At 47.7% G+C, this 24,595-nt stretch overlaps 1 protein-coding gene across 2 annotated transcripts; it reads left to right on the top strand.

Annotated features, from left to right (window-relative positions):
- The first annotated feature begins 575 nt into the window (after window positions 1-575).
- On the top strand, window positions 576-23,646 carry LOC135366578 (disintegrin and metalloproteinase domain-containing protein 10-like). 2 transcript variants are annotated; one of them, XR_010414226.1, is made up of 15 exons: window positions 576-689; window positions 3,684-3,810; window positions 4,068-4,186; window positions 4,812-5,080; window positions 7,022-7,119; window positions 8,681-8,903; window positions 9,950-10,142; window positions 10,846-11,021; window positions 14,485-14,665; window positions 16,134-16,290; window positions 16,380-16,478; window positions 17,760-17,950; window positions 18,200-18,408; window positions 20,602-20,901; window positions 22,057-22,139. XR_010414226.1 is itself a non-coding variant. In XM_064599341.1 (15 exons), exons 1-15 carry the CDS (start codon window positions 638-640, stop codon window positions 23,594-23,596), a joined length of 2,295 nt encoding a protein of 764 aa, XP_064455411.1. In that variant the 5' UTR covers window positions 576-637; the 3' UTR covers window positions 23,597-23,646. The 2 variants fall into 2 exon arrangements, 1 of the variants encoding a protein (XP_064455411.1); XM_064599341.1 differs by lacking the exon at window positions 20,602-20,901 and adding an exon at window positions 23,561-23,646 and having other exon boundaries at window positions 22,057-22,221.
- Window positions 23,647-24,595: the final 949 nt, after the last annotated feature.

Here is a 24,595-nt window from a genome sequence, read left to right as displayed (position 1 = left end):
TGGTCGAAGAAAAGAAACAGAAAGGAGCGAGCCCTGGCCAGTCTCCTTTCGGAGATCACGGCCAGCACCTCCGAGGATACTGAAGAAGTAGCACACACTCGCAATACTTATCGGCAACGTCACGACTGACGCCCTGGGAGCCCAGAAGAAGAACAGTCTCTGTTCGAATTATCGGCGGCTTCTGCCCTGAGGCAACTCCTTCCTACATTCTACAGGTTCGCTGGATTTCTACCCATCTACGCCCTGGGAGAATGTGCGTCCTGGGCCGACTTCTGAAGGAAGTACGTCTGAAAGCGTCTGAAGAAAACCCAGGAAAATGCCCAAACAGTCCCAGCCGGTACAGGGACTCGAACCCGGCTACCTCCCACTCTAGACGTGTCATGGCCAGCACGCTATCCACTGTTGGTGGCGGTGGTGATGGTGATGGTGAAAGGGCTCGCCGTTGTCATCTGCATCATCCATCACAACACACGTATTAGCACATACAACTTGATCATAGGGATATACTCATTTTGCGTAGTTGCCCTGGGCAACCTTCCTTTCTGGATTACGGCCATCGCGTGTGTGAGGCGAAGAAGAAGAAGGACGAACACAACGTTACCCTTGTCGACTGTAAAGCAATCTCTTTCTCTATTACATGAAATATCGTTCGCTCCTTCTGCTGCTTTGCTGTGTGAACACCATGGCGGGTAAGCACTGATGCATACTCCGGTTAATACGGCTACGCTAACCCTAGATTCGACCGTAGTGTAGATTAGAATGCGCGTCTGAAGTCTTGTAACAGCGTAACTTTTCCGTGTGTAGCGGTCCAACCCTAATAAGGTTCACAAGAACCTAAAACTTTCGTCTATGTTTGGAAGCTTGCCACTTTCTTATCCCTTTCGGAAGATGTTCTGGGAGATGTATGGAAACAAGGCCATACGCCTTGGAGACCACAAGATTACTGTGACTGACACACCACTGTAACTAAATAGGTTTCGCTGGGTCGCTGCGGCACTTGGGGAAGGCGATGATGTCTTGTTACGGTAAAAAATGTCAGTATACGCTCAACCGCCCTATATTTTCAAATATCTGGTCAGCGTTCGACATCACACTTCAGGCAAAGGTTATACCAGAGATGTTTGCTGTCATGCTGGGCTTCAAGTTATGTGGCGCTCAAAATAACGAGTTTACATGCGACGCAGAATTGGCTATTAGCTTCAAAGAATAACTCCGTGAAGCATCACAGATTCATTATCATTCCTGATAAGAGGAGACAGTGGGAACGTACGCCTCTCTGCGGCATTTAACGTAACTGAGAAGTGTCACAAAAAGTCACCAAAGTTCTGTTGGAGTGTACGCCACGCTGCTGGTATGTCCGCTGGTACGATAGCAATATGGTTGCCATGATTCTTATTCTTTCGTTCTCTTTCCCATGCTGCACAACATCTTGGTCCAATGTCTGCTGGATATCACCAATAGTGGCCGAATGTAGGAAAAATTTTACCCATCGTTCCCGATATCCAACCAATATTGGGCCCATAATCTAGTACGGCTTACGTTTGCTTTCCACTCGGCAACACATGCACACCAACATATTTCAACCTGAATGTTGTTCACCACTATGTTCGCCATCTGGCGTTACCCACCACCTCGTGCCCTCGCGTAACGTGAGGTACCCACCATGAGGGATATTGCACACTACGATGGATCACGTAGAGCGCGGATTTTCAAGCAAATGCATGTTTGTTGTCGATATGGTTTCGTACTGGAATATGAAAGAAAAAACGCTTTTGGTTTTGGTTTGTGACCGATTAGCAAGATTCGAAACATGCTAATACAAATGCATATTTTGCACGTTATGGCATTTTTCTCGCATAAAAATGCGTGCATAATACATATTTTTTTTCATATTTTCTGCAAGGTGTGAAAGCTTTCTTGTTCCTACTGGTTTTGGCAGGGCCTTATGTCATCTTTCCCGAAAATTCCAATCAGAGTCCAATATTATCAAGGTTGGTACTTCGTGTACAGCAACCACAATGGCGGCTCCACTGCGCGAAATACTGCCCACAAATATATATATATATATATATATATATATAGAACAAATAGGTTAATATATCAGACGGCTACGAAGCTGAATAAAAGTGAAATAATAAGACTTGGACTACAGATTACAGGAACGTTAACAAAAACTAATTTATTTAATGGGCAATTTAACACATAGATTAAAAAAGAATGGTCGACGTTTCGACAGTGGCACTGTCTTCGTCAGGACCAAGGACCTGACCAAGGTCCTGACGAAGACAGTGCCACTGTCGAAACGTCGACCATTCTTTTTTTAATCTATGTGTTAAATTGCCCATTAAATAAATTAGTTTTTGTTAACGTTCCTGTAATCTGTAGTCCAAGTCCTATTATTTTATATATATATAAAAAAATGTATATATGTACGGAAAAATATATATATAATTATATATATATATATATATTTTTTTTTTTTTTCGTACAGTGGCACTCAAGGCTAGCGCCTTCGCTTTGCGTCGGAGTGCGTTTATATGCGTGCGAGGGCCGATAGCCCGCGCTACGCATTCGCCATACGCAGTGCCGTGTATGTCAAGGGAGTCGGGCCATTAGTGGGACCTGCCTATACCTGAGGCTCCACCCACTTTTTGAAGTATCTAGCCAATCGCAGGTCGAAATACAGTTGTCTATTATTACATCCATCCAGTACTTATACCTCACCCTTATTTCCTGGGTGCCATCATTTTGGAGAAACTCGATTGATTTGGATTGAAACGGATATCACTGGTGACAGACCAAAACGACGGATTTTGCGCCTACTTTATCAACGCCATCTGCACGAAGAAAGCCATGTTGGGAAGTGTCAGAATCGCAGAAATGGTTGCTGGCAGAAGTGATTGGCCAGGATGGCGGTACAACGGTACAACCGCTTCTTCGTAGCAGACGACAGCCGGTATGAAGTTTCATATGACGTAATGTGAGTACAGTGAATCAAAAATGACCAAAGATGTATGTATAAATAAAATGCAATTATATAATGCAAAATCCTGCGTATAAGGGTCGTCTTTCTTGCTATTTTCCTGGTATCACGATCTTAACTAGGCCTAACGTTTGCGACGAAACATCCCGCTTTCACGTAAATAATGATGGAAAGTTGAAGTTGATTTTCCACATGCGTACATGAGGATATATACTCACAGTATGAAATTAAATTAGTCTGTGAAATTTTTCGTCACGAAATCGCCGCTTCGCCGTTCCAAGAACCACCCTCCATCTTGGAGAAAATTTGGTGTCATGGCAGTCCCATGGAAAACTGTAACCAATTACATGCGCCTAAGTTTGATTGACAGGTCAAGCCAGTTTTTTGTTGGGCTCCTCCTAATGGCCAGACTCTCTTTGGCATACACGGCACTGGCCATACGATTCCGCTACGAGGGCGGGCGGCGTTCGCATTATAACGTGCATGGTTCGGTGCTGAAAACAAAGCCTTCAGCTGCGCATCTGGGGCGCAAGCCTTCTTTGTTGCGTGCTTTTGAACAAGTGCCCCCCCCCCCCCGTGATCCCTAATAAACTGCTCAAATTATGCCAAATGTGGATTCGATACATTGCTTTCATACCACAAACAATTAAAAAGATTGTGCATATTTAGGGTACGACTGATATAGAAATATGTGCTTCAGAGCGCCTCAGCAAGTTTATCCGGAATTACCAGCTTTTATATTTTACTCAACAACCTCCAAAGAGACGACCTTTGCAGCCCAAGATTGCCAACACACAAGCCAACATACGTTTCAGCGCATATGGAAGGTACGTTCCTGTGACTTGTGCTGTTATTTTTATTACCTGATCAGATGTATGGCGCATATACAGGGTGGTCCACAAGCCATGATAGAAAATTCATAGTAAATAACGTTGGATAACGGTTGCGCTAGAATATGTATGGAGCATGCTGGTTTAAAACTTGCCATGATGGAACGCACAGAAGACACAGATGCTGTCCGTGTCCGTCTGTGACGTCTTTTTGTTCCACTATGTTAAGTGCCAACCATTACGTTCCGTTTCAGGACTTTCAGCCTCCTGCTAAGCCGTGACACGTCCACATTCGTAGATGATTTCGTCGCTCTTTCTAACAACGAGGTTGTCGACTTGGATATCTCTCACATATACTCTGGTGCATTGGCAGGCAAGTGGAATCGTCTTCAATTCAATTACATCTGAGTAGCAGCAGTGGGATCGCTAGGGTACGCGTCACCCGGTGCGAGAGCTCTTTGCGTCAGCCCGCACCACTAATGGACCCCTTTCTATTCCATGCGATACACGATAAGAAATAATATCGTACGACACGCAGGGGGAAAAAATCACGTGCTCGCAGAGGGCTCCTCACGTTGTAGTCGTGCAGCACAGAAAAACAGGCACTGGTGCGTCGCGTCATCCCATTCCGTCACGTCACCCGGTGCTGACCGCGCCACTCGCACGCCCCTAGTGAAACCACTGCACAGCAGAGTTATGCAGAATCAAGATTTACGCTGACTGTGTACTTCTGCAACGTAAAGGAAACTGGGGTACAATGTGGTCTGTTAAACAGATCATGAAGAGATTCCCGAAAAGTCTTGAGATTTCGGGGGAGAATAGCTCTCAAGGATGACTTTTATCTTAAAATATAGCCGCTCTTTGCTATATCGCATCCCACGCGGGCACAGTTCACGCCAAAAAAAGCGTCGAGTGGTGGCCCGATGCGGGCCAGCGCTCGAACTTCATTACGAGATTCATGAGACTTCTTACGCCTTCAGCAATTTATTCTCATTCAGGTGACGCAGGAAGTCACGTGTTCGGCTCCGTGGCTGGTGGAGTGTTCGAAGGCCGTATAACTGCAGGAGACGGAACCATATTTTACGTGGAGCCTCTGTGGAAGTATTTGAATAACGCCACCTCCCATCAGCATGCTATCATCTACAGGGCTCAAGATGTGGAGCTGCCGCAGCTCATCGCCAGCGATTCCAGCTGCGGCGTCGACCGTCTGTACGACAATGCCTCTCACCTTGTGAACCAATGGACGTCAGGACTTGTTCGGCCACAGGTGAAATGTCTTCTTCGTAGCGTTTGTGTTACTGTCTCGCACTCACATGTTTAATATATTCGGTGTCCACATCGTGGTATTAGTGCACGCTTATATCCCGAATGCCTTACTGCAGTGGTTCCCAAACTACCCCGCCCCGCGGCCCATTAACATATAGACGACCCTGTCCCGAACCCTTCCCACAGCTTCCCTCGTCTTGATGCCGGACATCTCCGATCTCAACGCATGAATGTTAGCCCAAAAGATACACTGGCATTTTATTGAAGCTACACTCAGAGCCAGTTCTCTGGGCCAAAGGGTCTTGCAGAGCGGCAGGAGCGCTTGTGCTTTCGCATTCCAAATAAGATTTTCGTTTGACACCGGCCAGAAATGGTTCCATTACTAAACAGCTGAATGCACGCAAAACTGGCGCTGTAAACATGAACGAACGCTTAATCCTGAGCAAATATGACGCCCTGATCTGCTAGCTACTGCGTGCGTCGCTTACTCACAAGGCAGGCGAAACGGGTTTCTTAGGTTTCCAACGTCCGCTCTAATTCGAGAAGGCGCCACTGCGCGGTGCACAGTGAGAGCTGAGCGTCCGCGTATGCAACGATAGATGCAGAAGCTGTGGCCTTTAGTGGGAGTGAGTGGACCTCACGACATGGATTTTGACACTCGTGCACAAGTGAAGGCAGGCGTGAAAGCGAGGCTGTCTGATGCATCGAAAGCGTCACGTACCCTGCATGCAAGCGCATTTATAAGAAACCTCCGGGTCTGCTGCCACGGACTTCCTAGTAACGAAGAATAGCGGATTTTTTTTTACAACTTCTGGGTCGCTTCGCGAGCCCCCTGGGGGGTCACGACCCACAGCTTAGGAACCACTGACTTACTACATTGTTCCTGTAACATGCCCATGCGCATGTTAAAGAAGCAATGTTAAACAAATCTATAAATTTTTCTCCACTTCCGCAATATTCTAATGACACGAAAAAAGGACGTGGACGAAGGGAATGACATAACTAAAAGCCCATTTCTTTCCATCTCTGTTTTACGTTTCGCTACTGCCTAATGATTTTCCTTCGTACGAACGATTCCTCCCCTTTCCTGCGGAGGATAGTACGACGAACACAATCATGTTCTCACGCAAGTACAATGATCGCGGTTCACCTGTGTTCATTCGTAACGCACTGTCGGGAGAGACGCGGAGCGGGCTCCTATTGGTCACCTCAAACGATTTGCCAATCATCGCGTGAGATCGTTCGAGGAGACCAATCCGGAGCCTCACCGCATTGTACGGCTTCTTGAGAAGGAGAGGAAGAAGTAGCTCGTGTATTCACACAAGCGACATTCCCCAGAATACTCCAGCGGAAGATGCGAAAGACGTCATAGCTTCCTGCTGTCACGTGAGCGCGAGCGCTTAACGTCGTGTCTGTCTGTTAACCTGTGGGAAATATCCTGCGACACAGCCACAGTACATTCCGTAGCAGACGACAGGAAAAGACGTTGACGGTGTCGTCTGCTAAGTGTCGGCTGCCAAGTGCGCAGTACGCCAGTCCCGATATTCCGGCACCGTGCGAATGCTCGACATAACACGGGGCGGAACTTCTTCGTCTTCGTGAGCAGCGTTTTCGCGTTTTCTTCCACAACAGTCTTCCGCGAGTACGTCGCTCGTGTGTATAGAACGTTACGGCTTCCTTCGCTCATAAATCAGGAACGACTCAACGGGTGAGTCTCGTTCCTTTTGTATTGGCGTCAGGGTAGTGGCATTTTTCATTCGGAGGGGAGAATTTGGCACTCCAGTACACCCAGAATATCTGCAAAGTCTCAAGATTTTTGGTGAACAGCGTCATTATTGGAGATACGAATAACTTGTTTCAAACTGTGCAGTGCTAATTATATCACATATTACGAGACATACGGTGCTTCAAAACAAACGTTTTTATAAATTTGCTTATATAGATCATAAATAGGCATGCCATGCACAAGAGAAGCGTTGATTACGTGGAAGCTGAAGGAATGCTTGAAGTGGACGATGAACCACGGGCTGCACGGAATAGGTATAACCTTTTTGATGTTCCTTCATCACTGCGTGCATGCTTGAAATCCGGAGCTAAAACTACCAGGACGACACGAACGACCAGACACCACTTGGATCCACTATCAACGTTCATTTATTTCAAAGACGCGTTATGTATTTGAAGGGATGAGATTAGAGGCTATTGGGTTCCCTCATAGCAAGCAGTAAGGTCCAATTCTGCAGGGTTCGGGACAACAAATGGCGCAAAGTTTCTGTTCCCTTGTTTTATCACGAAGGCATCGAATACTTCAATTTGCGAAACCTGTTATGGATGCTTGCCAAGCTGAACAATGTCGCAAACCCGAATTTAACAACGTGGACCCCTAAATTACCGTCGATCGCATTTTTGTCGTGTTGTCTTATGCCCCGTTCGCAATGACAGACATTTCCACCCTGCCACTGTTTCTTGTGGTTTATTGGACAAGACCTCTTCCTACTGCCGTTGACTGCAGGTACGAGACGAGCGAGCTTCCAAAGAGTTCTAAACGATGTATGCGATCCATATCTCCGAAGTTTTATACGATAGTTTAGCGATAGCGATAGACAGTATATGCGAAGTTTTCTGCAGGTGTTGCGACACCATGTGCACGCAAGGAATGACGTGATAAAAGTTGTATCATATGGTGTTTGGTGGTTCGTCTCATCTTCGTCTTCTTCGCTCCACACTTCAAGCATGATCTGTAGCCGACCTGTTTGATGTCTTAACAAGTGTTGATAAGTACGTCCATTCCTGGTAGTACACCGACCAAGCATTTTACACGACATGTACCGTTTGTGCCTGTATGGCACGTAGTTGTACGTAGTAGTGGTGCCCAGTTCGACAATCAAATAATCAGATAGCCCGCAAAGCCCTGTGTCCACGCAGTTTTATCTAGCCCTCAAAGACGTTGATTCAAGACGTCGAAGTGGACTTGCTATTTGGGGTACCGGTAATGTTATGGATGTCCACACCGTAGCGCCACCTCGACATCACGGCGGCAACTGATGTTCACAAACCGTGGCGTCACTCAACAAGGTAGAAATTTGGGGTAGTTGGTACATAGCCATGAGTAAAAAATTTGCAGCCAAAGAGTGGACGGAGACACAACAACACAACAGCGGGAACTGCAGACTCTCAACAAAAGGATTTATTAACAATACGTCAGTTAAAAGGCGCAAGAAAGTATGACACAGATAGTGATAAAGGTAATGCTAGCGTTCTCCAACAAAGCTAGTCTCCTGCAAGATACCCGATCTCGACTGGCAAGAGGGACAAAGAAGTCTGGCTAACACTATATGTGTCATACATACTTGCGCCTTTTAACTGACGTATTGTTAATAAATCCTTTAGTTGAGAGTCTGCAGTTCCCGCTGTTGTATTGTTGCGTCTCCGTCCTCTCTTTGGCTGCAAATTTTTTACTCATGGCGTCACTCAAGCCTGCAATGCAGTTTTGGAATAGATTTGGTGTCTCGTAGAAGGAACAAATGTGTGGTCCCCACAAGATACCCCAGCTTACCTTTCCAGTCCGAACGCCATCATAGAACAGGGATAACAATCGCAGGTCTTCGCGTCAGGGGAGACGGGTGCGACGGATGTGCCACCTAGAGATTCTCGTGGATCACACCATGTTCGCCGCGTATCTGCTCGGAGCAGGAGACTCTTCCACTGCCCGTTCCCGCATTGCCGGCACAGTGGCGTCTCATGTGGACACGCTGAACCGCATCTACTCCACTACAGCTTTCGGACGCTTCCGCGGCATCTTGTTCAGGGTGCAGTCGCTCACGGTAAGTATTTGGAATGAAGATAAAGTACGCATTTCTGTGACCTCAAGGGCGTTATGGCACTTTCACTTGCGTGATTCATTACGTCATGCACGTATATGTACAGTGCTAGATACAAGTTCACGGGACTCTATATGCAATAGTTAGCATTTAGCATAGCAATATATAGTAGTTTAAATGATGTCAGTTTACACATGTCACTTTAAATATGGATGACGAAGTTAGTGTTTCGAAAGGCAAGCACCATTTGGTTCTCTGGCAAGGCTACTGCCACGCTCACACAAGCATTGGAACACCAACCGTTTTCCTGGAATAAAGAGCACAAAACAGTCACATTCGGCTCGTATTCGTCTCTCTCTATCACTTTTATTGATATTAATATGCGTTACGAAAGAGAACGCCAAGAAAAAAAATGTCTCAACCAACAGGAGTGAGCGATTGAGTGAAGCTCTATGTGCAAGGAAAATGGCTGGCTCAGGTTTAACGGTAAAAGTTTCGGACACGAAGAAAGACACGAGGAGGAGGAGGAGGAGGAGTGTCGTTGGGAGGAACCCGAGAGGTCTGCCTGCCTGATTAGGCGGCATGTTTCTCGGGAAGGGAAAGGTGGTGGAGAGGAGGAGAGGAAAGGGTGAAGTGGAAGACAGAGCGGAATCCGCTCGGGGGGAAGATAGCTGCGTCCATGGGCCGACTTCAGGGGAACTGTGCCGGCATACGCCTATTACACATCTGAGGGAAACCCAGGAAAAACCCCAGACGGCACAGCCGGCCCGCGGATTCGAACCGCGAACCTCCCAGTCTCCAAGCGCACGCGTTACCGCTGCGCCACCGGAGCTGGTAAGAAAGGCACGAAGAGTTGCTGAGGCTGGCATTCAGTAGACTGATCTCGTCGTATATAGATGTTCCACAATGCTGCCGTAATGGCTCAGATACGTACTACTTTCACTATAGTGCTTCTCATTACTGACAATGTGACGGCCGCTTTGAAATGAGAGCTGCATTGAGAGATACGATGTCATACTGCATGTGTTCCTCTTTGTACCTCTACGCAGATTAATGATACAGAGTCATGCGGGGGTCGTGAGAAGGAATCCAACCCTTTCTGCGCAGAAGACTTGGATCCTACTACCTTACTCGATCTCGTGTCCAGCGCGGACCACAACGACTTCTGTCTGTCTTTCCTCTGGACCTTTAGAGACTTCGCTTCGGGCACGCTTGGCCTTGCTTTCATTGCACACCCGGATGGTAAGATAAGGTGTTGATAAGATAAGGGTTGATCTTTTGGTCCTTCCTACCAAGTCTGCTGATGCATAATCCGTTCTACCGCACTGCATCGCGATTTGGTTGTCCAGGACAAAAGCGATCGGCTTTGAATTAATTCATTGGAAGTTATCTCGTATTTGCTAACCGCGTGTTCGTACAAACGACGAAACGACGTTCCCGGAATGTTCCTGCGGATGATACAGGGTACGGCATAATTTTCGACCGCCGCGTGAGCACGAGCGGTTAACATCACGCCTTTTCGTGCTTTTTCAACCATACAGTGTAGAACAGAGGGATAAAGTAGAAGTATGATGCAGAATATCCCGCGCCGCAGCCACAGGATATTCCGAAGCAGACGACACGGCCTATGGTATCGTCTGCTATGTGCGCAGTAGCCCGCTACCTATGTTTCGGCATCGTGCGAATTGTCAACACCACAAGCCGCGGGGCTTCCGCCCCGCAAGCAGCTCATTCTTCCACTAGAATATGCCGTGTGAATGTCGCTCGTTTGAGTACACAATAAGAGACACTACTATTCGCAGACTTGCCTATGACCGTCGTAAAAACACCCTCTCTGTCTCCCACATGCTTCCCGCTGCCGTCTCTCCATCTGTCCTTGTTTCCAAGCGCCGGTCACAGCCGTAGTTCTTCCGCGGTGCTAATGTCAGATCTGCTCTTGTCACAGAAAGACCCGGCGGGATCTGTGAGAAGTACCAGAGGCTCAATACTCGCAGGGGGGCCATCAAGAACATGGGGCTCAATACAGGAGTAGTGACCTTTGTCAACCACGGCCACGTCATGTCGTCCAGAATTAGCGAGCTCACTTTTGCCCACGAGGTCGGACACTCCTTCGGAGCGCGCGTAAGTATGCTGCGGAGCAGTTTAGAATATTTATATATTGAAACTATCAGGTTGTTCCGCATGATAGTGCACAAGTGGGAACACGAAAAATGGGGACGAATTACAAAGTAAGTCTTTCGTAACATACACGCTGTACTGCCCTTAGACACCAGTGAAAGTGGAAAACGAAGTGGTCAAGTCTACCACCGCAGATAGAGATGATACAGCTGCCATTCATGCCCAGATATCTTCACGCTATTTCTGACATAGGTTGTGACACGATTATTCCACTTTTGGAGGAGCCATGCCGAATATGTGGAGTTTCGTCTCTTAGACGTAGTAAGTAACGTCCTACACCGATGCGATCTCCGTTCGGAAGTTTTCGTACTCTGAAAACCTGGCACTGCCAGGGATTCCGTGCGCTTGGTAGCAGAATCCCGAGACGAGGGACAATGGGGGATCATACTCACAACGTTTCACTCCCGAACTCACGCAAGTGCAAGTCTGCGCCAAGACCAGTCTTCGCTCAAGACGCTATGCGTGATTCATGAACACTCCCGCTCAGTGATTTCCCCAGAAATTCATTGCTGGGGGGGGGGGGGGGGGGTTATGCTTGGTGAAGGTTCCGCTTACGGAATGTTTCTTAGACACGGAAAGAATCGTTGCACAATGGTGACATATCTGCACAGCTTTCCCGTTTTATTTGTACATGTTAGAACACAGTACATTAGAATACAGATTCATTATGAACGGTATTTCAACATTAAGGTGGATAATGACACGACCGACAAAGACTAGCACCTTGTCTCACGAAGCTCAATGAATACCTAGCAACCAATGGTGAAAACCCTAGACGAAGAAAGCAGAATACCTCGCTTGATTGAGTTGGGCACAAATGGTTCTTAATGATGCACATTGAGTTTGCGTGCCCGCACGCATTTTTGCTCGTATATGCGCGCAATATATGCATATTGAACAGTCACTTTCAAATGATTTTAGAGAAATGCATGCTACGATCATCTGCATGGCTATGGTCCTACAGCCCAAGTTTGACAGTACATGATGTAATTCGCTGCGCCGGACTCACTACCAGCTAGAACGTGCTGGTGGCCGAGTTGGTTGGGGTCACCTGAGAAATTTAAGGGGGGGGTTACAAAAATGCAGGGAGGGTGAACACCCCCCCTGAGGGGGGTGTAGGGAAATCCCTGCTCCCGCTGGCTAACTCCGTCAAGTTGCTGCCTATACTAAGTTTAAAAGTCTGCGAGCGACATGTTCGTATAACATTGCACAAACATTTGCTTTCCAATATGAGAACAGGACATTTCTTATTGCCACGATGACTCTTAATATGTGTTACACCTGTCGTCTGGCACCAACACTTGTGGAAAGGCCTGTAAACAAATTGATGACGCATCAGCTGATGTAACGCCAAGACAAGGCAAGATTGTCAGTGGGATGTGGCTTCCAGAAGCTGCTGTACTGGAGCGCTGCACGACCGCTGATTTCAAAAATAAATTTTCACTAGGCTTGTCAAGTGGAGCGCGCTGGTTGAGAACGATTCAAGCCAATAACTGCGTTTAAATGGACGCAAACGTCGACCGAAGTCCCCAGTCGACTGATCGGTAGCGTCGACCGTCCACGGTATGCGTGGCAACTAGATAAGGAGCCTTATTAGCTCTCCCGAAATTCAGTCGACCTTACTCGCCAGCAGCAGCAGCAGCGCCACGTCGTTAAAATGTTATCTCGGAAGTAAATATATTGTATTTTCGCAGTATATTTATTTACGAAGTGTCTTACAACGCATTTCCTCGTTCCGAAGTCTGAAACATAGCTTGGTTCCGCTGCCGCTCCGAATCCAGCTGCGATGCGATGTTCCGAATAATGGACAACATTAATTTAGTGCTTTCGTCGATCCATACGCATCGCGGTGGTTTCCAAGGGATAGCGGGAACGTCGCTTGCTTCCGTCGCCATGCTTGCTTTCCTCCGAGAATCCGGAATTTCGCGGGCAATATGGGAAGGGCTCGCTGATGACGTAACGGACACCGATCGCCAGGTCGACTGAACCGGTTTACATGGCAAAGGGAAGTCGACCATTGTAGAGTGAACTACATGAAGACTGTTTACATGAAGAAGGGAGGTCGACCTATCTGGCTAGGTCGACCTTTGTCGCCTTCATGTAAACGCGCGTAATGAGGGTCTCCGAAGTGCATTGGCGCTCTCCCAATGCAGCCGCAGGTCAAGACGAGATCAGGTCATATCTATGAATTCTGGGGTCGTGTACTAGCGAGCTTTATTAGTACACAAGAAGATGTTTACGATAACAGTTCCAACGCATAATGATCCAGTGACCCTGTTTCTTTGGAGCGGGAAACGTCACATTGCTAAGCTAGGAGCAGTGGTGTAGTCACGGGGAGGGGGGTGGGGGTTAGACCCCCCCCTACCTTCCACGGACCGACTCACGCAAATCGTGCAAATCCGATGATAACGTAATATAGGGGGAGGGGGGAGCAGTGTGATGATCGCGACAGATCATTGCGTCTATGTAAGCAGCACTCTTGAATGGTTTTCAATGTATGAGCTTTTCAAAATACTTCCAATCTCGTGACACCATCTCCTGTAATCCGGTCCTCCGTACACCATCTCCTGTAATCACCATCCATGTAATCGTATTGCGAACGTCCAAATCAACTTTTTTTTCCTCCGCACTTTGCAGTGTGCACGAGTATGTGTCTGTTGTCGCACACAGAAATCAGCGGGGGGGGGGGGGGGGGGAGTTTTCGTATCGAGCCCCCCTACCTTGGCGGTCTGGCTACGCCACTGGCTAGGGGTTGATCACTTCATTTCTCGTGTTGTTTTCGTACAATTCTTCCGACGTAATAAAACGTGCTGTTACCGCAGAGAACGACGCACCTCTGCATCTAAATGCCGGGTGCGCACTGGGTTCCCATGGTAACTGCGTCCTCTTCCGCGGAAAAATTCTCAGTTTTTGGTCGCGCTCTCTGTCGACCTTCTGAAAGCGCATTCTATGTGAATGTTACAGCAGAAAGACTGTGAGTCGGAGATAACTAGGACTTCGTCTACTGAAAATATGGAAAACAATATTAGAAACAGCACATTACACGTCAGTGCACTTTTGCGTGGTGTAAACTTTGATGGTGCTCCATAATACCCATAATTGAGGCTGGTGCACTCGATCATCTCGTTTCTTGCAGCATGTTCCTATCTTTACACCTTGTGCTGTACACTATTTTCACTTTAAAACAAAACGAGTTCTCTCGGTCAGTCATGGAGAGATCCACTGAAGGCCTCTAAAATATGTTCAAGTAAATACGCGAGTAATAACTGCGCGTTTTCTGGTCCAACGGGCTAACTTGACACCGAGGACATACGAGCGTAACTATATATGCCTTATATATGCCTTATATACTATATATGTATATATATGCCTTATTAACTATGCCTTCACTACTACTTGCGTGCAGCACGACGTGAGTCCACAGTGCGCCCCTGGCGGAGAACTGGGAAACTACATCATGTTCCCGAAGGCCTCACCAGGCAATTTGCCCAACAACTACAACTTTTCACAATGCAGCGTCGCAGATATCACTACCGTCCTGACGGCATTCTTTGAGTCCCGTCACGATAAAGAGAACTGCTTCCTGGGTAAGATTATTTCGTGATTCCCAATCTGCGCAGAATAATGGTTTATTCAGTCGATGTCGGCCGCTGTGGGCACGACTGGAACTTACCGCGTGTAGGTGTGCAGCTACCGTGCAGCTGCTTACCGCACATTAAAAGCAGAACTGCACACATAACCACGACCTGCTAGATTATAGCGACCATGTCATAGGCACCCCTTCCCAGCGCCGCACTAGCGGTAGCACTACTAATCGGCCCGAATATTGCTTCCTGAACTTCTGTAATACTTTATACTTCAGCTTACCTTAGTATTTTTGTACAAGCGGTGGATGTCCCACGGGAGATGTTTCATTGTAAATTTGATTATCATAATTCTACGCGTTTTCAGAGGAACTGTTGCTGTCGTCTGCTACTGTAGTCGTACGTCCGCTTCTGCCGGTTCAAAATTCAAATTTCCATTGTCCAATCATGATGTAGATCTCGAGTGCCGATGAGTAGCGGCCCTAGCGAGTCGTGCGGACGTGCTGCTCATAGGGATTGCCAATTATGACGTGGTCGTTATAATCTAGTGCGTCGTGCATATCACACATCCTAGGTCAACCGTCCCTCCGAATGATACCGTCTGGTCCTCTAACAAGTGAAAGTGAAGACCAGGACAGGTACTCTGCTTTGGTAGCAATCTACATACACGCAGAAGGTGAAAAATCACCGGGCACTCGCACGAGCGACTTTATCCGGCGAGATGTATGCGCAGGACAGCAAGGATGAAAACACGCGTCAAAAACGTATCGCGAAAAAGAAAAAAAAAAGATGCTGACAATATGCGAATGACACTGGTATATAAAGAGTCTATTTCTTAGAAATGGCAGAAAGGTAAGAGCGCTGAGGAGCTGGTACATGATTTCAACAGTAAAGCACGTGACACGGAGGAGTAGACACGACTCGGTCGTGTCGTCGTGACTCGGGTTATATTTCTGTAATATTTCGTAGAAAACAAGAGAGCGCTCAGGGCGATGCTGCTAGCAGGCGAAACAAGCAGACGAGCAGCGGAAGAAGGGATACATACTGCGGAGAGCGAACGAATAGAATATTCCCGATGCACAGGAATGGTGAGAAAACGCGGCGCTAAACTCGGGCCATGATCCGTTCGTACTCCGCCGGCCTTTCGCACGATAAAGAGTTCCTCCCTCGCGGAGGAACCAACACCACCTAGATAGCATCGGGCCTGCGCCTTTGCGAGCTGCCTCAAGCTTTCTTCTCGTTCGCATTTTCATCGACGTCATAGCAGCATTCACAGCAGGCCTTCCTGTGTGACGTTGTGTCACGTGGGAGAAGGCCTTCTGCTATCTAGGAGGTGTTGGAGGAACGCGCCTCACTTACGTCGTTGTGGGGCGGAGCATACGGGAACAGGGGCAAGTCATTACATAATAACTCGACACTGTGGAAACCTGAGAAATATACCACACCATACCATACCATACCATATGCGCAGCGAGCGACGTTCCATTTTGCGGCAACAACATTCGGGAAGGGGACGAAGAGTGTGACTGTGGCTATAACGACGCCGAGTGCAAGGACAGATGCTGCTACTCACAGAGGAACCCGGAACGGAAAAAAGGCTGCAAGCTCCGCCCTAATGCCAGCTGCAGGTGAATCACTCTACACTGTGCTACCCAGCAAGCCAGTAAGACTGCTGTAGTGGCTATAAATACAAGATATTCTGGTTTTGTCTCTACAGTCCAACGGCCGGACCATGTTGCAGCTCTTCCTGCCAGTTCCTGCCAATAACGGACAAGTGTTCTCCCGAGGACGATTGCAACTTTGCTTCGTACTGCAAATATCATTTTACATAACGCGCCCTAATCAAAGAGAAGGGCAGCCGAACGAGGAGGACACCCTCGTGTCCTAGTCGGAACTCGATCCTGGTCCTGCATCTGAGTACTATAACGAACTATCATGCAGTGTTTGGTCTCCTTGACAAGGGCCAGCTACAGTAAAGCTAGCCCTACGTCTTGGTGTGGCGTCAAAACATTGATTTTCTGACGACAAGCATCGTCAGTGTAGGAATGATCAGATTCGAAACAGGAGTACCGTTGCAATGGTACAGAAGGAAATGGAGGAAGGAGACGTGGAAAACTATACATAACCACCCTTGTAGTCTAAAGAAAGCTTCCCTTCCTAGGCTTCATGACGTGCACATCTAGAGTCGCGATGTCCGCTGCTTAACCCTCTCGCTGCGGGCTATTTGAAACGCAGAAAGTCTGTGACCGCGAGTAGCCGTCCATGCGGAAGATCACAACTGGTCTCTATGGGTACGGACGCCGTAAGCATGGCCGTGATTGGCGAGACTCCTAACGACTACGTCATACCGATTAGCGATCTGGTCAGGGTGTCCGCAATTAAGAGAACAAGTGTTTAATCCAACATGAAGGAGCATGCAACTACCGACGAGCTCGAACTACCAACCCGGACCATGCATCAGTATACCTCGTCTCTCGAGTGCACGGCGTCCCCGTCAGTGACGAGGCGCGAGGGAGGTCACGTGCTTACGACTACCAATGAGAATGCCCGGAGCTCCGATGTCAGAGCTTGACGAGTACGTGTGTTCGAGGGTTTGCATCTCGCCGTACACGACGCGTAGAAAAAGTGATCTTTTTTTTTTTTTTTTCAGTGTCCTAGTGTGTACGATACAATGTTCGCTTGGTGCAACAAACCACATCTATCAATACGAAGGGAGTTGTCTCAGGACAGGAGCCGCCGGTATTTCGAACAGAGACTGTTCTTCTGGGCACGTGAGGACGGTGCCCAGAAGAAGAACAGTCTCTGTTCCAAATATCAGCGGCTCCTGTCCTGATGCTGCTCCCTTCGTACTTCTCTACCGGTTCGTTGGATTTCTACCCGTCTACACATCTATCAATGTGACACAAGCCCTGAAAGGCCAGTTCAGAATACGGTGATGATAACGTCATAGAGCACACTTGTTATGTGCATCCGTCCAAGACAGTGTAATGATAAATTTCATTGAGCAAAATAATATTATTTTCTCACTTAAAGATTCTAACGATACGTTCTTTTACCATCTAATCTAACATACTTGGTTTCCTTGACTACGGAACAATAGCGTATCGGCACTGTGCCCTTCACCAGTTCCAAAGCATGACAAGACACCATGTAATAGGTACACGCAAGTGTGCCTCCAAGGGCGATGTGAGGGTTCCATCTGCCTGAAATATGGCTTCGAGGATTGCCAGCTCTCTGGTAGCCAACACAGCCCCGACGTACAATGCAGCCTCTTCTGCCGTACTTCTGGTAAGGAAACATACTATACCGTCCGCGCTGTGGCAATCAAACTGTGGAGGTATTGTTGAGGCCTACTGGGCTTCATGCCGGGGCTCATGGGCGCGGTGCCGAAGTAAGATGAACTAAAGATAAAAACGCATATGGTGCAGCATTGGAGTAGGGTTAGGACCTTTTCACCTGATGGACATGCACCGGTTGGAACGCACACTTATTCCATACTACATATCTGCCGTACAGAGCACGTTCTTGTTCGCTCAGGTACAACCAACGTATGTTTGGACCCCTGCAAGACTCCGGTCCTAAAATCGCTCTGTGGTCGTAAGAGACAGCCTGGTGCATTGTGCAATAACAACATGGGATACTGCGACGTCTTCCATAAATGCAGAGGCATCGACGAAGAAGGACCTCTGACTCGTCTTGAAGCCCTGCTCTTTCGACGCTCGCGAGGCTTACATCAGTGGGTTGAGGTCAGTCAGATCGGTTACTATTCGGTATAGTTGACTGCAGCTTTAGACACCAGACAGCAGACGGAGGTAACGGAACTTGTCCCAGTGACAAGTCCACATCAACGTAGAGTACGTGTTTGATGTGAGTCGGTCGTGTATTGTTTTAGTGCTGGGAACCGTGCCACAGTTGGATCAGAGCCACCCCGCAGCGGCGCGTGGGAATGACGCACGTAGATATGGTCCGGATTGTTCTCTCGTGGCTTGCATAACGGTGGTGAACCGGGCAAGTTGGTATGGCTGTTGGTAGTTCGTGGCTTTATTCATACAAGTGGGGTACAGCGGGGAAGTTTAAAGTTCCGTATTGATAAGAAGGGTAGGCTCATTCTAAGGGTAGGCTATCAGTGCTCCGTCATTGGCATTGACAGAACAAGAAAGAGGCTATCTGAGTCAGGTCTGTTAATAACAATGTCATGTTTTTTTTGGTTAGCTCAATAGACGTGCCTTCCTGATATAATCGGTATTGAAGTTTATAATGGTAACGTAACCTCTTAAAACGCTCTTAATAATACAATTTCCACCAGTTGAGAGTTGCGAGATCGCGTGTCCTTGAATGTTTTAATACCCTTCACTCCTGCCTCTATGCTGCATTTTCAATATGAGCTTTAGTCTCAGCCAGTGCATTTGGTTCACGGCAGACTCCCCTCTAACAGGAGGGACCGAGCCCATGCCTCCTTGCCCTTCGTATATCCAAAGCACCGCTACGGTGACTCTGCTCCCGATCCGGCTCGTAAAACTGCGTTAAAAGAGCGTGCCAAGACTCGGGAACAAATATGTCGGGAGAACTAGAAATTAGGATTACAGGCCCTGGGACACATATTCGCACAAACACTACGAGTGCAGTTTGTAATCCTGGAGCGCGAGAGAGCTTTCCATCTCGCACATCAGAAAACATGCTCTCCTTGGCTGCCAGTCTGCAACGTCATGTATCTCGCCAATAGCGAGGCGTCTCGAAAGGTCTGTCTCGCTACCACTCTTGGTGACTTGGGGACCACGATGGCTCTTGGTGGTCAATGAAAAGTCTTCTGCCAATATGACGTCACGAGACGCGAGGACAGTGTTGCCAATTTAGCGGATTTCCCGCCAGATCTGGCGGATTCGACTTGCATCTAGCGGGCAAAGAAATGGTTTAGCGGCTAGCGGAATTTCTGACGGGGTCCTGACTGAATTTAGGGGATTCTAGCGTATTCAGACTTTCGCCGCATTTTGGCTGAAAAGCCGGAAAAATCAATTTATTCGCTAGAGTGTGCTAATTACCGAACCGAAACCAGTCACCTGAAATTTTGCTATCTGACTGCAGTTTGCGCTTAAGAAGCTCACTTTCGACTCGCTCTCTTTCCTTCTCTGTAAGAACCTCTTTGACCTTTTTGGAGAACACACACCACTAATGCCCCGGTCAGAGAACAAGAACAACGTTTAAGGCCTGACCCTTTAGTAGTTAGGGCCGTGATCTCGCGCCATACGGACAGAAGGGACTTTGTTCTGTCCTTAGGGCACGATATTAGGGCCCTAACTACTAAGGCCTTACATGTTGCGGTCACTCAGCACAGCATTGTTTACAAGTAGATATGATGACATATAACCCAAAATTTTGCACCGGAACACGAATTAAAGTAATGAGTAAGGACATCTTGCTCCCTGTTGTAGTAGCCCACAAAGTCTACCCATTGGGAGGTAGAGTTGCGTCCATGGCTTCCTTTCTCGCTTTCACTAGCGTCTGTTGCAGTGTGCACTCTTCTATTATGCTAAAATGTCAAAAATGAGTTACAAGCAAAAATTTTGCAAGGAATGGCTCCGGGACCCTCTGCTAAGTGCACGGCTACGGTGCAGAACGGCGGCAGATTGGACAGAAACGGTGGAGTGCCGATTCTGTGGCTGTGTGCTCAGTACTCAGACCTGAAGGTGCATGGAGAGAGCGCAAAGCACAGGAAAGCATCAGTCAAAAGCAACAAACAGTTCGCATCGCCCCGAGAAAAGTCGATCGAGCACATGGGACTGAACGTAGGACAGCGCTTTTTATTGCTGAACCAAGTTCAGTGCTGACCGCCGATCATCTCGGGAAACTTTACAAGTCTTTTTCTGCTGTGGCAAAGGAATATAAGATGCGTCGGTCCAACTGTTTAGCTATGGAATAACATGCTTTTTCCGCACTCCAAGGAGGATCTTCATCGCAATGGGGCAGTGTACCGCCATAACGGCGGAAAATGACCCTCCACATCATCATCTCATATATGTGTGTGTTCATCGCACCTTCAGCCAGCTGAACTTGATAAGGAACAAGTTGCGCAATAAAATGAAGCCGGACATGGTCGAAGCCATTCTGGCAATCCGCTCAGGCTTGAGACGGCACTGGAAGAGCTGTTTCGAGTACCACCTCCCCTCCTGAAGTTGTCAGGAACATCCGAAAGAAGAAATGAACGAGAATGCGAAGCAAGCTCCCGAACACCATGAATACAGGTGCAATATACATCAATCTCAACATGTTCAAGCACTTTTCAGCGTTTAGTGGATTCTAGCGGGTTCTTCGCGAAATTTAGCCGATTCTGACGGAATCGGTTGGCTATTTTGGCGGATCACTCGTCTGGAATGTTGGCAACACTGCGCGAGGAGCCGCCCGGCGAGGTCGTCGCTGCTGCGCGCCTCTTTGCAAAGCAATTTTCTCAGTAAATTCACACTTCGCAAAGCAAATATTTTGCATGGCGGTTCCTTAAGGTAGTACGCTCCTAAAATGGTGCAAAAAATATGTTCCAAGTCCTTTCCATGCTCTTCTAAAGGAAGAAGAGTAGCCAAAGCTCTTTGGCGGCACGTATAATACGTGTGGTTATAGGTGCTCAACGGCGCCATGCCGGCGCTGGACAGCTGTTGTACACTGTTGCTTCTAGTTGTACATGATGTTGTTACGGTGTGTGATCGGGGGGGGGGGGGGGGTAATGAGCGGTGGCTGATGCTGTCAATGTATTAATGTTACGTGATCCTGTCAATGAACGCCTCAATCGGATATGTCAATAAGATAAACTCTCGCATGGTGACTACTAGAAGTGTGTAATTCACTATTCATTCACGAATTGATCATGTATCATTTTTCTCCGACGGAAGTCTACCAAGATCATTGTGCCAGTACATCACACGTCACACTCTTAAAAAAAAAAGAGGTGTACTTTAACGCCCTTTCCTTGCCGCACATATCACTCCCCTTAGAGAGCACAATTACTCCCAAGGAGGAGTCTCCTCTAGGAGAGACCCTATAACCCCCTACTCGAGAGTAATTGTACACTCCAAATGAACTGATATATGCGGCGAAGGTGTACTCCCTAAAAAGGAGTTACTGTACACCCTTTTTTTTTAAGAGTGCGGGCTAGGAACCTGCACTTTCACGCGGTTTGGGTGTTTCCGTTCTTCCACACGTTTGCTCGTACACTGCTGTGAACGATATTCACGTACGCCGAAACATGGAGAGTATCAAACGCGTGTTTTAGACTAAAAATAAAAACCGCCTGAGCCGTGGTTCTCGAGGGTCCCGTTCAGAGCGATATTTCGTTGGAGGGTGCTTCCTCGCTTGTGGCGATCTACAGGTTCATGTGTTCTTACCTTCAAAATTCTCTCCAACACCAGGACAACGCATGGATTGTGGCAGCGGGATGCGTCTTCGTTATGTTCGGCATAGTTATATTCATCCGGTGCTGCGCCATTTTCACACCAAGCAGTCACCCGAAGCTGAGCAAGTCCATCACGATCAAAGAAGGAATTCGGCATCCCCAAGAAATATTTTTGTCCAGCGTAAGCAGACTTTCCTTTTAGTTGTACGGATGGTTCCGTGCAGAAGGTGGAAGGGTGCCATGCTGATAATTGAACATTTCTTTCTTTATTTCTTTCTTTTTTGTGTGTGTGTGTGTATCTGTGAATAGCAGATTTTTATGTATGGTGTGGGGAGTGGGTCACAGGGTTAATGAAGGTACCAGTGAACGTTGTTGCCAGCTTTAGTACGGTGTGTTCGTAGTCGCTGTTGGTAGGTATGCACCAACTATCCCCATACATTTCGGACGTGGTACCATACTTAAAAAGAAGCGTATCAGCGGTAGCAAAATATAGGCCTATAATAGACATATTATCTCCTATGAATAGAGGGCTCAGAGTCTTGGATACGGACAGGATGCGGGTCACCTAAAGATGGCGCTTTGGTCACTCGGCGTAATGACGTCATTGCTGGTCGGCGTTCCCATCAGTAGAGAACGGGATTTGATTCGAGATTGAACGGTGTCGGCGCGCTGCGGAGAACGGAGAGCTACCGTAGTGTGGACGCGTCGTCTGCTTTTACGTTTATTCCGCATTCAGTGCTGCTGGAGGAGCATTGGGGAGCCGAACAGTATTGTACCATCGCGGCAGTGATCTTCAGGTGAATATACACAAGGATTACGCTAAAGAACCATCAACCGCGAACACCAGTCCACATGTCATCTACACTAGAACGGTGACAGCGTCGCCCCTTATAGGTCGATCTCGCAGCGGTCTGTAGCGAGCCACCTAATCGACAGTGCCATCTTGCCCTGCCCGCGTTACGGAGTGGCATCCACACCTTTAGGGGTCTCTAGAAGAGTAGAGGCCTTTCTTGAATGAGTTTGGATCAAAGACATCGCTCGATGCAGGTCAACTGTCAATGTCGCTTTTTTGGCAAGACCACACGATACTTGCTTCCCCGCCCCACACAGTCTTGTCGGGCCAATGAGACCTTGGGAAGGTTCTCTGCCACAGCGCAGCTCTGTCAGCTCGCGTTGGCTCTGCCCATCACCCCGTACGCGGAAGGCCGACGTATGACTCGGGACGCAATATTTCGGATAAGCCTAGACTACACCAGAAAGGTCAATGCCTCGTCAATGATTGCAAACGCGCCATTAAGAACGTGAAAGTCCAAAACAGCTAGGATTAAGCACGCGCGTGTTGAGCGCACATTGAAGGTGAAACGGACGTTCATGGGGCTTTCTATCCATCATTTTCTCGTAGACTGTGATTTCTTCCAACATAGATTCCAATGACGATAATATTCTTTAGTGTATAGTGGTTTAACTCGGGTCTGGATATCATTACTTACAGTTCTAACAGAATGCTTGCACTATTTCAGATCAAGCTGCAAGCTAATCATCGCCCTGCGAAATGACTCGCACTTCGTCAATCAATAAATAAAATTATCACCATGAGAATAGCTCATACCAGCAGATTTTGGTCGAAGATTTACCGGGGAGAAAACAGGTATATGGGAAAATTAACGTCACAATGGAAGGTGATCGCAAAGTGGGAACGTCTTTGGACTTCAGAGACGTTTGTAGATGACCTGCCTGACACCACCAAGACTCTAGGACCATCAGCAACCTCCGTGACCCCATGACACGTGTTCATGCAGAGGCACGTTGCCTTGCAGCGCGGTGTTTGACCACAGACCCTCACAGTGACAGGAGAAAACACGTACCCTGACATCATCCTGTCACAAAAGACTGGTCCCAGTGCAACAGTTGGTAGTGTCCGCCTGCTGGTCCTAGATGACGTGTTCGATAACAGACAAGGACGCCGCATGTCGATGGTATGGGGTGCAAGGCACACGCTGCTTATAGGCACACAGTGTTCCCCCGGGATGTTAAACATGGCGTGCTGCATCGTGAGGTTCCTACAAGATCTACAAACCGCTCAATGTGGCTTCCCATATGATCATAATTGTCTCGCTGCTTGAAGCTACAACTTATTATCACACGCGTTGGTGCGCATAAAGGGATATTAAATACTGCGCGTCCCAGGAGTCCAGCTTTATGTTGTGTGCTGAGTGACTTGGCTCTAGTGTAAGAAGTAACAAAAACTGATTTATACGCTAACATGCGCTCATCATACCGATATGACATTGACATTGGAGCCTATAGTCGAGTCTGAAATAAAATGCAGCAATACTGCCACGGGATCATATCTGGATGATGCAAAGTGCGCTCTCTCATACGGCGGAATGGCTATCAAAATAGTAATAATGATAATTGGTAATTGCAAGGTCGATAATCACATTAACCACTTGGCCGAACCATTGCATGCTCTGTTCTGCGTGTCTAGCCAGTGCTTTCTAAATACTTTGGTCGTCTATAATGGTGGTCTACTGGGATTGTGATACTTATCTCGA

This window comes from Ornithodoros turicata, chromosome 8 (assembly GCF_037126465.1).
Source record: "Ornithodoros turicata isolate Travis chromosome 8, ASM3712646v1, whole genome shotgun sequence".
Taxonomy (NCBI): Eukaryota; Metazoa; Arthropoda; class Arachnida; order Ixodida; family Argasidae; genus Ornithodoros; species Ornithodoros turicata.
The sequence above is the reverse complement of the archived record's forward strand: the minus strand, read 5'-3'. Positions and strand labels throughout refer to the sequence as shown.

Bases quoted from the DNA above. Each gene is read 5' to 3' on its own strand.
- LOC135366578 (XM_064599341.1), top strand. From the start codon at position 638: ATGAAATATCGTTCGCTCCTTCTGCTGCTTTGCTGTGTGAACACCATG. The intron at 18,409-22,056 runs GTCAGTCAGATC...CTCCAACACCAG, and splicing joins GCTTACATCAGTGGGTTGAG to GACAACGCATGGATTGTGGC. The intron at 22,222-23,560 runs GTAAGCAGACTT...GCACTATTTCAG, and splicing joins AAGAAATATTTTTGTCCAGC to ATCAAGCTGCAAGCTAATCA.